This window comes from Pimephales promelas, chromosome 24 (assembly GCF_988280905.1).
Source record: "Pimephales promelas chromosome 24, fPimPro1.hap1.1, whole genome shotgun sequence".
Lineage (NCBI taxonomy): Eukaryota > Metazoa > Chordata > Actinopteri > Cypriniformes > Leuciscidae > Pimephales > Pimephales promelas.
In genome coordinates, this window is record NC_142792.1 from 9,236,098 (window position 1) to 9,248,665 (window position 12,568).

Sequence of the window (12,568 nt, forward strand, 5' to 3'; positions counted from 1 at the left end):
CCAAAGGGTGATGAGTATGTCTTTGGCCAGGACCCCCCGAGTATCACAGGAAAACTTCCACCGAGAAACAACCTAGACCAGACAGTAAATAAAACTGGTAGAGAGCTGGTGCAGCTCTGCCGAGACTCAGGCCTGTACATACTCAACGGCAGGATCCGAGGGGACTCTTTAGGGAGGTTCACGTGTTGTTCAGGTCTTGGAGCTAGTGTAGTTGACTACGCCATCACTGACATGGACCCATCCTCCTTCAATGCATTCACTGTCAAACAGCAAACTCCGCTTTCTGACCATAACCAAACTAACATTTATATCAAAACGCGTCACACACCAGAACAAAACAGACTGGAAACCTGCCGAATGTATCAGGTCCAGCAGAGATACAAATGGGCTCCGGACAGCACAGACAAGTTTGTCCAAGCCCTCAGTTCTGAAGAACTAAAAAATCAAATAAATACATTTATTACTAAGAAATTCGAAACAACTAAAGATGGTGTTAATTCGGCTACAAATGAAATCAATAACATATTTAATAAAGCAGCACAGAAAAGTGAATTGAAAAAGAAAGGCAAAAAATACACAAAAAATACTCCAAAAGATGAAAAATGGTTTGACTCAGACTGCAAAACATTGAGAAAACAACTTAGAAAATTATCAAATCTGAAACATAAAGAACCAAACAACACTGACTTAAGAACTGAATACTTTTCAAAACTAAAAATATATAAAGACACAATTAGAGTGAAGAAGCAACACCATCTGACCAAAAGTATAGAAGAATTAGAACACTCAATAAATCAGAATCAGTTCTGGGATATGTGGAATAATCTGAGCACCGCTAAACCACAAGACCTACCAATACAAGATGGAGAAATTTGGACAAATCATTTTGAAAACTTATACAGAGAAATCCCATCAAAACAACTCAATGACAATTATAATCGGATCAAACTAAATCTACAAACTTATGAAGAGACAATTAAAAATAATCAAAATCCACTTGACTTCCCAATTACACAGGAAGAATTGGCAAACAAACTCAAAAGCCTAAAAGGAAATAAATCTTGTGGTCCTGACAGCATTCTAGGTGAGATGCTGAAACACAGCACACCGGAGCTGCAGGCGGCGCTGCTCAAACTGTTCAACATCGTACTCCGTTCAGGCTGTTTTCCTGACATCTGGAGCCAAGGACTTATTACCCCAATTCACAAGAGTGGAAATAAATTAGACCCTAATAATTTCAGAGGCATTTGTGTGAGCAGTAATCTGGGGAAGTTATTTAGCAGTATTTTAAACAATAGAATTGTAAGCTTCCTTAACGAACACAATGTCCTGAGCCCGAGTCAGATTGGCTTCATTCCAAAACACAGAACTACTGACCACATTTACACCCTACACACCCTAATCAATAAACACGTAAAACAGACCAAAAACGGAAAAATATTTGCATGCTTTGTCGATTTCAAAAAAGCATTTGATTCTATTTGGCACAACGGATTATATTACAAACTTTTACAAAGCGGTGTAGGGGGTAAAGTCTATGACATTATAAAATCAATGTATTCGAACAACAAATGTGCAATTCGAATTGGCAACAAACATACAAAATTCTTTACCCAAAAGAGAGGAGTGCGGCAGGGCTGTAGCCTGAGTCCAACGCTGTTCAACATCTACATTAATGAACTAGCGGTGCAGTTGGAGCAGTCTACAGGCCCTGGACTCACCCTACAGGACAGGAGCATCAAGCTCTTGCTGTACGCAGACGACCTGGTGCTGCTGTCACCCACTGCACAGGGACTACAGCAGCACCTGGACCTGCTGCACAACTACTGCCAGAACTGGGCCCTGGCAGTCAACCTCAAAAAGACCAACATTATGGTCTTTCAGAAGAAGCCCAGATGTCAGGAACACAGATACCAGTTCAGCCTAGGCAGCACCGGCCTAGAGCACACGATGCAGTACACTTACCTCGGCCTGGTCATCACTGCATCGGGGAGTTTCAGTCTGGCAGTGAATGCTCTTAAAGATAAAGCTCGCAGAGCTCTATACGCCATTAAGAAGAAATTCCAAAACTCTGAATTACCAATTCCAATCTGGTGTAAAATCTTTGATAGTGTGATTCAGCCCATTGCGCTGTATGGAAGTGAGGTGTGGGGTCCACTCAGTGATCAGAGCTACACTAGATGGGACAGACATCCAACAGAAGCCCTACACACAGAATTCTGCAAAATGATACTAAAACTACAAAGGAAAACACCCAATAATGCGTGTAGGGCAGAATTAGGCCGATTCCCATTGATTATTAATATGCAAAAAAGATCCCTCAAATTCTGGATGCATCTAAAATCAAGTCCCACAGAATCGCTACATTTTAAAGCATTACAGACCCAAGAACTGAACCCCGAAAAGAGTCTTCTCAGTCAGCTGGTCCTGAGACTCACTAACCCGACTAACCCTACTAACACTCACCAGTCTCAGACCAGCACTGCTCCTCACACACACATCAGAATAAACCAAATTACTAAACAGTCTAAAAATACATATCTGGAACATTGGGATCAGGAAACCAAAACACAAAGTAAACTACAATTCTATCGAAATCTGAAATCAAATTATGAAATGGAGGAATATCTCCAGAGTGTGAGAGACACAAAGCAGAGACAGATCCTGAGCAAGTACAGGCTGAGTGAACACAGTCTAGCCATCGAGACCGGCAGACACAGAAAGAGCTGGCTACCCCGAGAGCAAAGGGTGTGTGTTCAGTGTAGGACAGGAGAGATCGAGACAGAGACACACTTCCTCCTCCACTGCCACAAATACAGCTCCATCAGAGACCTCTACTTCAAAAAACTTAATAACTTAATACACAACTTTACAGCCATGACTGAAGTAGAGCAGATAAAGATAATACTAGGAGAGGGACAGACCGCAGCACTGACTGCCAGATACGTGTGTGCGTGCCACAGCCTGAGAGACAGTAGGTGAATGTGTGTGTGTGACCTCAGTGTGTTTCCCTAATGTCCACCACAGTGACCCTTAGTAATGTGTGTATATATATGTCAAAACACTGTGGTATCAAACGTTCATAGAATTTATAATCTGTTACACTGTTATTTTTTGCAATTAATTTAATTTGTACATTTCAATTTAAGTTGTTATAATACTTTGTTTTTATTGATGTCTTCACTATGCTATGTGTTACAAGCTTTGGCAATATTGTAATATGTACAGTCATGCCAATAAAGCAATTTGAATTGAATTGAATTGAATTGATAGATAGATAGATAGATAGATAGATAGATAGATAGATAGATAGATAGATAGATAGATAGATAGATAGATAGATAGATAGATAGATAGATAGATAGATAGATAGATAGATAGATAGATAGATAGATAGATAGATAGATAGATAGATAGATAGATAGATAGATAGATAGATAGATAGATAGATAGATGGATGGACGAACAAAAAATATATAAAGGTACAATGCTGACATCTAGTGGAAAATCACAGATACACATTTTCTTATATCTAAATGGAGGAATACTATTGACGTGTTTGGATATTTAATCATCACAACGTTACAATGTAAAGTGTATTCATTTTGCGATTTAGCAAAAGATTAAAAAAGTGAATTTATCAAATATTTAGATACATATGTTATTCTTAAGGTGCACTGGTCAATTGGACAAGCTTTGTCATGCAACTGACCAAAAACAGACAAAAGTGGCAGTAGAAAGTCTAATATTTCTGAATTGAATTCACGCACACACAAATAAATAAAAATAAAAATGTGCAAAATATGCAGTAGCAAAGCACATAGTTCTCCATATAGCTAAAAAAGTAAACCGGAATAAATGGGCAGCCTAAGCTCAAAACTCGCGTGCAGACATAAACATCTCATAATATCAACAACTTGACTGTAATGAATACCCAACTGTTCCGCTTACTCTCATTACCGTTTCTTGTCAGTTTGTTTACATCACTGTGCGACATCATAAGCCATGTGAGCCAGTGCGAGCGGTCAAAGGTGAGTATTGTTGCTGCCGTGATTCAGCAGCACGCTGGTTTAAGGGCTGCACACACTACACAAACACGCAGCCAAGCGCAAAGACCTCAGCCAACCCCTTGTCATGACATATTAACTAACTGCTTTGCCAATATATACTTTTTCCAAACACTTAGGAGGCGTCCCCTGCGGGCTTGATGTACAGTACGTAAAATGAAATCAACCAGATCAGCTGTATGCATATGCAGCCTGACATAATAACACAGTCAAACCATCTGAACCAATCATAAACGCAGCTGTCTGCCTGCTCTGAGTGCATGTGGCCCACCAGCAGTCTCTTCATCTTGAACCCTCTTAAAAGGCATTGTTGCCAAATAAATCTGTACACAAAGTATCGGCAAGTATGTTCATCTGTTATAAATTTGAATTCAGGCGATGTCTTTAAGCACAGTCATGCACGCCGGACATGAGCAAAGCCTTTTCAAGAGGTCAACATTGTGCCATTAGATGAAGGTTTCTAAGAAATCTTTTTTTATTTCGCCAACATTTTTCTCAAAGTACATTGTGCATAGCTCTCATGTATAAAAGGATCTAGAAGACATCAATGCTATTTATATATTTATTGTACAGAGAGTCAGCCCTATACTTGAGAGTGCATTTGTCCATCTTTATGTGCATTTATGAGTGGAAATGTCAATCTGGCATGTACCCACTCAATGCATGATTCATTATCTTAAAAAAAAAAAAAAAAAAAAAAAAAAAAGTTACTTAGTTCTTTCTTTGCGATTGAATTCAGTTGGACTTTTGCAGAGCATGAAAGTTTGACTTGCAACGACGCTTCATAATCACTTTCATCACGTCATTAGTGAAGCATTTGTTGATGTTGACTTTGCACAACTCATTTACATTCACATCAAATGGACATCAAGCAATGATTCATTTTGCAATCTTGCCTTCCCCGCGTTCTCAACAGAAGTCTCCACATGCCCTGCCTCAAAGAATAATGAATAGGATTCAGCACCATGGACAGCAACATGTATACTGTCGCTGTCCATGGTGCTGAATCACATTAGCGTTTTTCTCTTATTAGTAAAAAGAAAGCATTTCATTACAAAAATTGTTTTTGTCGATGCAAAAACATTTTTCAGGATAAAATTAAGATCTTTGAGGCAAAGATCTTTGACATCAGGCTCAATTAGAAGACTTTAACAATATAATTTAATTACTATAATTATTAATGAAGGTGAAGACACTTTGTTTGATAATTTAATCAGAGTTTTTTTTTTTTACAGAAATTCTGAACTTTCTAAGAAAATATGAATTAGTTAGAATTGGTCAAAAGTGACTAAAGACATTTATAATGTTAAGGTTTAGATTTATACTGTAATAAAACATTTGCATTTAAAACAAAAGCTGTTCTTTTGAACTTTCTATCATTTAAATAGCCTGACAAAAATATGCATCAAGGTTTTTTTTTTTAAATAGAAGAACAGATATGTTAACTTTGATAATAATAATAATAATAAAGATTTCTGGAGCACCAAATCAGCATATTGGAATGTTTTTTGAAGGATCATGTGACATGATAGATAATAATTTTAAGTTGTAATAACATTTCACAATGATACTATTTTTCCTTTTTTTCAGATTTCTTTAAAAATCTTACCAACCCTAAACTTTTGAATGGTAATTCTTCAGCAACAAAAGAAAACTATTTTTAGTTTTATCCAGTCACCTCATGTTTATCACTCCTGTCAGCTTGTTTCATTCAAATCATCATATAAGGTGGCATTTTGTCCACGTGCTATTTTCATCCCTGGACATTTGAGAGGAACACTCACTGTTTTATGACAGTTTGTAAGATTATTTCATCTAACAATAGTCTTCCTGTCTTGTTTGACCCATTTCCAGCTGGCTAAAGTCATAGTTACATTCAGTTTAAAAATCGACCCGTCATAGCCGCACATTCCGTGCCTTAAGGGTTGGGTGGCGTATGATCGTCGTCACAGTGAACATCCAACCATATTAACACAAATGTCTGAGGTCAAGTGTCTCATACTAGCACATGCAGGACACAAGGATAAAGGGAAAAAGCATGATCATACTTGCCACATCAATCGCCACATTACAAAGGTTGTTGGGTTTGATCGGATCACTGTGTTCACAGAGTGCACTGGGCCTTAATAAGCAGAAACTCTGTTCGCTCTGACTCAAAACCACACAAAGTATTTCCTTCCATCAGCATATACATATTTTTCCAGCACCTCAAAACACTGAAAAGACAAATAATAATAATAATTTGTCAATGTTATACCCACTTTATATAATATAATATAATATAATATAATATAATATAATATAATATAATATAATATAATATAATATAATATAATATAATATAATATAATATAATATAATATAATATAATATAATATAATATAATAAATATAATTATTTTATAACATTTATAACATTTATAACAATATAACATTTAACACTAAAAAATGCTGTGTTGTTTCAACCAAATTTGGGTCAAATATGGACAAACCCAAATGTTGGGTTAAAAATGTAATTAAAAAAATTACTGTTGAAAGTGAAAGTTGAAAATTTTAAATTACAAAAAAATTCAATTACATTTGGGTTTGTTCATATTTTACCCAAATTAGGGTTAAAACAACTCAGCATTGTTTAGAGTGAATGTGTATGAATACAAATATTGTATTGTATTATATTAAATCATATTATGTCATATTATATTATATTATATTATATTATATTATATTATATTATATTATATTATATTATATTATATTATATTATATTATATTATATTATATTATATTATATTACATGGTTTTTGAAACCACTTCATTTAATTGTGAAATGCAAGACATACAACGTACGCAACTTATTTCTATTAATAAAATCTATTTATTGTAATCCGTGCCATTTTCAATTATCTGGAATTATTCAAATGCATCACTGAACACTGACAAGAAAGACTGAATTAATTAAAAACTCGGAAGTCAACTCAGTCGAGCTCTGCAAACTATCTATTCTCAACGTGACTATTTAAAGTGCACGACTCACTGGCGTTTTGGGTCATGTAGGATGTCAGAAGGCAAGAGCACCAATCACCCAGGTTACTCTGATGGGGCAGATGACAGGAAAGAGAGAGGGTTAAAGAGGTAAGAACGCAAAATCAAAGCAGGCAGCCTGCAGGGACTGGGGGGGGAAGAGGCATTAGTCACCATCTGATTGAAGGAACGGACACAATGGACTATGACAATCATGCCATCATCATGCACGCATACTTTTCATGCCCGCCCCCTTCGTTCCTTCCTTCTCTTTAATGGGCAGATTCGTCCCTCAGCACCTAAACTCTGGACACTTTAAATAGCAGTCCGACCCCTTGCTGTTCCACAACCTCTCCTCTCCTCTCAGAATGTCTAGGAGCCTGAAGCAAGGTATTTCCATGAAGTGACAGAGGCTCTGATTCAAGGAGACTGAAGCCCACAGTTAGAAATAAAATCTGTGGATGCATTTCTCGCTGGAACTTATATTTTCTCTAACCCTCTGCTTCTCTGCACTCTGTCTCTCCTTCTCTTTCTCTGCCGGCAGTGGCTGTGCTACTTGTGGCACTTCTGTGCCTGGATCCTCACGGCCGCGTCGGCTCTGCACCCATCTGCGCAAATGGGCCATCAGGATGCCACGTCCCGTCCCTGGGCGATCTCTTCGACAGGGTCATTCAGCACTCGGCCAAAATGCACAGCCTCTCCAACGATCTACACTCAGAGTTTGTGAGTCGCATCTGTCTTTTCTTCTACTTCTAATTGTTCTAATGCAACTCTCATTGTAGCAAGGAGGTTGTAAAGTAAAGTTTTATTTCTACATTTTGTAACGCAGTGGCATAGCTTAATTAACATTTCTGATCCAATATATTGAATAAGCATGATCATATTTTCAAATTTATGGTATGGTTTGCAAATATGGAGGATTATTACCTGAAACTAAAGTAAATAATGTTATCTCAAACAAGGGGAAAAAAATAGCACACACAAAAAAATACAAATTACAATCTGACAAAGATAAAATTCTCTTAAGTATGAATTGAAATAAAAACAGACTTTTTAAAATATTTTAAAGTGAATGATAATATAGCTCAACAGCAAAATGAACTTTTCTTTGCTAATAATATAAAGTATTAATTGAAATAATAATAGACATTTTAAGATTCAGCTATTTTATTATACATAAGAAAATGCATAATAGCTTTTAAATGAATTGTAAATAAAAATCTATATTATTTGTATTTTAAAATGCCTAATATGATGAATAAAGTTATTCTAATGTTTAATCTCTAATCTAATCTATGATTTTTTTTTTCTTTAAAGGAACAGTATTTCCTGCCCAGCAAAAATCACATCGGAAAGATATATCGCAAATGTCACACATCCAACATACTGACCCCTAATGGCAAAGAAAATGCACAGAAACTAGCTGTGAGTATAACATCCAAACAAACCCTTCCTAAAAAACATTCAAATTGCAAGTTCAGCTCTAAAGTGTATTTATCACATCGAATGCTGCCAATGCTTGTTCTCTCATCCAACTGCTGTCGTATCACCTCTGTGCCCTTGAGCAAAGCACTTAACCGCAGCCCGTCCCAAGAGGACTGTCCCATCAATTAATGTACTTAAAGCCACATCTGCTAAATTAAGTTGCCCAGCAACCATCTCCTCAAACTCTTAAACCTCATTATTTGTTACAATGCAGTTTCAGCTGTAGAAATGAGAAATAACAATGCATACCTGTAAATCTTTAAACGTTTTAAATTTTGTGTCTCAGCGTGAAGAGTTAACCGAAGTGATTCTGAAATTGCTGTTGGCATGGAAGGACCCCCTGTTCCAGCTGCACCAGAGCATGGCTCACCAGCAGGACTTCAACAGCTTCAGCAGTAACAAAGCCCTGGAGATGGGTGACATGGCCCACGAGCTGAGGAAAGGGGTGGAGAAAGTCACTGAAAAGGTAAGTCACATCAAAGAAGGAAATAAGAAACGGAAGTGCATTAAGAAGGTTCAGGAGAGGAGTATATGATAAAGGCCAGAGTGTGTGTGTGTGTGTGTCATGTGATTGTGAGTGGGTTTTGCACTTTGGGATTTCTTACTATAAGCATTAGAGATGATTTCTGTTGTCAAAACAGCATTGGATATGCTACAGCAGATCAACTATCATTGATGAATACTAATGAAAATTAACTGTTTTTACTTTTTTTATTTAATTTAGGCTTGTCACACCTGAGATAACTTTTTTTTAAATGTACACTAACTAAAATGCTAAATCAATGTAATCATTTTGACACAATCTGTTAAAACAATGTATTCGTAGTATTATAATAAGCATTTCATCCATGATAGAACTGTTTTAAATTATTAATTGAAATGTATCTAATATTTTTTTTTTCTAATTACTAAAAAAAAAATATTAAAAATACATTCCTAAAAATTATTTGGAATAATTTCATTTTCACATAGTATTTATTTTAAACAAAGTATCTATTTGTCAGGCTTAACCATTTAACCTTACTCAAGTTATTGCAAGAAAAAATAGTAACATATACATTTAAACATGCATAATTTTAATACCTTAACCAACATTTGCATATATATATATATATATATATATATAATAAAATCATATATCATAAAATAAATAAAATATTTAAAAAATCAGTTAGTAGTTGACAAAGAGTTTATGAACTTTTGCTGATGCCTGCAGCACTGTGATTCATTCATTGCTTCTCTCTCGTCCTCTGTCAGATGAGGGTACTGGGAATGCTTGGAAACTCTGTGACGGGTCTGTCGGCACCAGAAGCAATGCTTCCTATATCTGACAGCGGAGAGGCCATGAGTGACTACGAGCTCCTGTACTGCTTTCGCCGTGATTCTAACAAAGTCCAGAACTATCTAAAGATCCTTAAGTGCAGAATCGTACCTGAGCATGACTGTTAGGAAAAAAAAAACATGGCCCTTTCACCTGCACTAATGGACTACACATGCTGGTCCCCACTTATCAAGCATGTTTGACTCTGTACCATCAATTAATTGCTAGTTCTCCTAACCAATTCACTTCTATAATTATCAAAACATAAATAGTACGCAGCAAGAGAGGGGGGAATTCTGTTTCGCCTCTAACTGGAAATGATCTCTGAAGTCAATTCATTCTTTCAAATATTTTTCTATGCCTTCTATTTATATTTCCACATCAGTTACGCTCATTTTAATCGTTCTTTTTTTTTTTTTTTTTTTTTTGCTTTCAAAATTTATCCATCATTTTTCGCTGAATGAACTGACAACACAAAATTTAAATAAAACAGTAGATTCTTCAGCAGACGCGATGTTTACTGTATTTATTGAAGAATAAGAATTAAACATCTTTAAATGATGTTCCAAGCACATGCCCCACAATACAACTCACACACACACACACAACATTGTAAGCAGAGAGTGTGCTGAGCAAACATTTCACTCATGACTCATTTGGGTAGGGCAAAACTACAAGTGCTTTGGGGTAAATAAATACATAAATTAAATTAAATCTGGTCTTGACTAATCTGGATGGAAGTAGTGTGTGTCTCTAGTTTGCCCTCTGCATGTAATGACAAGTTACTCTTCATACAGTAGGACAGAAAGACCTCGGATTAAGAGTTCAGTCTCAGCCTGGGGCCAGTGCTTCCGCCTGAACTTTAGCATTTTACCAGAATCAGGTGTGCTGTCATGTTCAAGGAGGAACAAGCTTTGAAACCGTGCAATAGTCTCATCTGGCAACTGCATTATCTGTAAAAGAACACAAGAAAGTCCATGTTGTACATTTTAAGGGAGTCGATGTGCTTTGATCGATACTTTATACAGATATCTAAATATATATTTTGGAAAATGGAATTAAGTTCCACATTGGTATTCTGTGCATACACTTGTACACATATGCCACAGATTTTTTAGAGAATTATTAACGTTTGGTTTGTCACTAGGGGGCAGAAGATATGAATCCACATTTCAACAATTCTGCTCAGTATAATAAACAAAAAGTGCATTAAAGATAAATATCAGGCATGAAAAAGACCCTCCAGCTCTGAAGTGTAGCCTGCTTGATAGTTTAGATCCCTTTTCATCTTCTTGGTTGGCTAAATGCTTTATTGGATCACTGTCCTCTGGCATTCAGGGCTATTTTTTGATGGACAGCTCCTAAAATCAGATGAGATGACTGATGCTCATCATATGTTACCCACCAGAATCAACCTAAGAGCTGAGCAATCTGGGATTTACAGTCATATAGCCAACAGCAATATGGTAAGCAAGATTTGCTGTGGTGAGTATGGATAGAAATGTAATAGAGATTTAATGTATTTGGGTATGGTCCCCACATATAGGGCATACAGAAAGGTCCTCATTTGATCGTTAGAAGACTTTGGGGGTCATTCGCTCATGTGACATTATTCATATCTGCATGATTACAAATAATCATGGTTGCTGAATGTACTGTGACTCTATAGATTGTGACTCTAGAGATTTATTTATTTATTTATTTTTTGGATGCCATGATATTTTTTTTTCAGAATTTTTGATGAATTAAACAGCATTTTTTTTTTAAATAGAAATCTTTTGTAACATTATAAATGTCCATACTGTAACTTTTGATCAATTTAATGCATCTTTGCTGGAAAAAAGTAATAATCAATATCACACGAAGAGTGCCATTTCAGTTTTTCTCCTCCAAGAATCTGCATGATTAAAATGTGATATTGTTACAACAGTTTAATAAACAATAATTTAATTACAACTACAAAATGTTGCAGAATAATGTAATATATGAATGAATAATAGCCTATAAAGAACCTTTTTTGTCATTATAGAACCTTTTTTAGCATAAAAGAGTAAAGGACCCTATGCTTCATCATATATAGAACCCCAATGAACCATTTTGTCTAAGAGTGTATAATAAACCCAAAAATGTCAATATGTTCACAAAAAGATAGCAGCTTCACATTGGGTCTCACGATTTCATAATACAGTTTTAGGAGGGTAACAAAGGATAACTTTTTTTTAAATTTATTTTTATTAGCCAATTGTTTTAATTATGTTTTCAAATTAAATCTGGATGTTAAATATTTTATATATCCAATACCAGCGTCATTATTGTAGGAAGTGGCCTAACCCTTAAAAGGAAACTGTGCTTTGGCCTTTGTCCCACAGACCCCTGAGTCACTGAGTCACGTGTAACAGACACAGACGAGACCTGAGCACCTCGTCATCCGGAAACGGGTGAGCTTTGCACAATGCACATGCACAGGCATCAGCAACACACACACACACACACACGCTCCAGCTGTTTCTGGACATCAGACAGACAGATTTGCTGATCTGTATTTTTTCTATTCTTAGATTTAAAATGATATAGTTATGCATCATTCTTACATCATTCATACCTCAGGACATATCAAATGCTTTTTTTTTTTCTAGATGGCAATAGGCTACAGTTACATCACAGACATAATGTGC

At 36.0% G+C, this 12,568-nt stretch overlaps 1 protein-coding gene across 1 annotated transcript; it reads left to right on the plus strand.

The window, feature by feature from the left end:
* Nucleotides 1-7,355: 7,355 nt before the first annotated feature.
* prl2 (prolactin 2) lies at nt 7,356-10,381 on the plus strand. The gene is made up of 5 exons (XM_039668107.2): nt 7,356-7,477; nt 7,632-7,810; nt 8,405-8,512; nt 8,859-9,038; nt 9,830-10,381. Exons 1-5 carry the CDS (start codon nt 7,456-7,458, stop codon nt 10,019-10,021), a joined length of 681 nt encoding a protein of 226 aa, XP_039524041.2. The 5' UTR covers nt 7,356-7,455; the 3' UTR covers nt 10,022-10,381.
* The last annotated feature ends 2,187 nt before the right edge of the window (nt 10,382-12,568 follow it).

Coding starts and splice junctions, on each gene's coding strand:
- prl2 (XM_039668107.2), top strand. CDS start 7,456: ATGTCTAGGAGCCTGAAGCAAG. Junction 8,513..8,858: donor AAAATGCACAGAAACTAGCT/GTGAGTATAACA, acceptor TTTGTGTCTCAG/CGTGAAGAGTTAACCGAAGT. Junction 9,039..9,829: donor TGGAGAAAGTCACTGAAAAG/GTAAGTCACATC, acceptor GTCCTCTGTCAG/ATGAGGGTACTGGGAATGCT.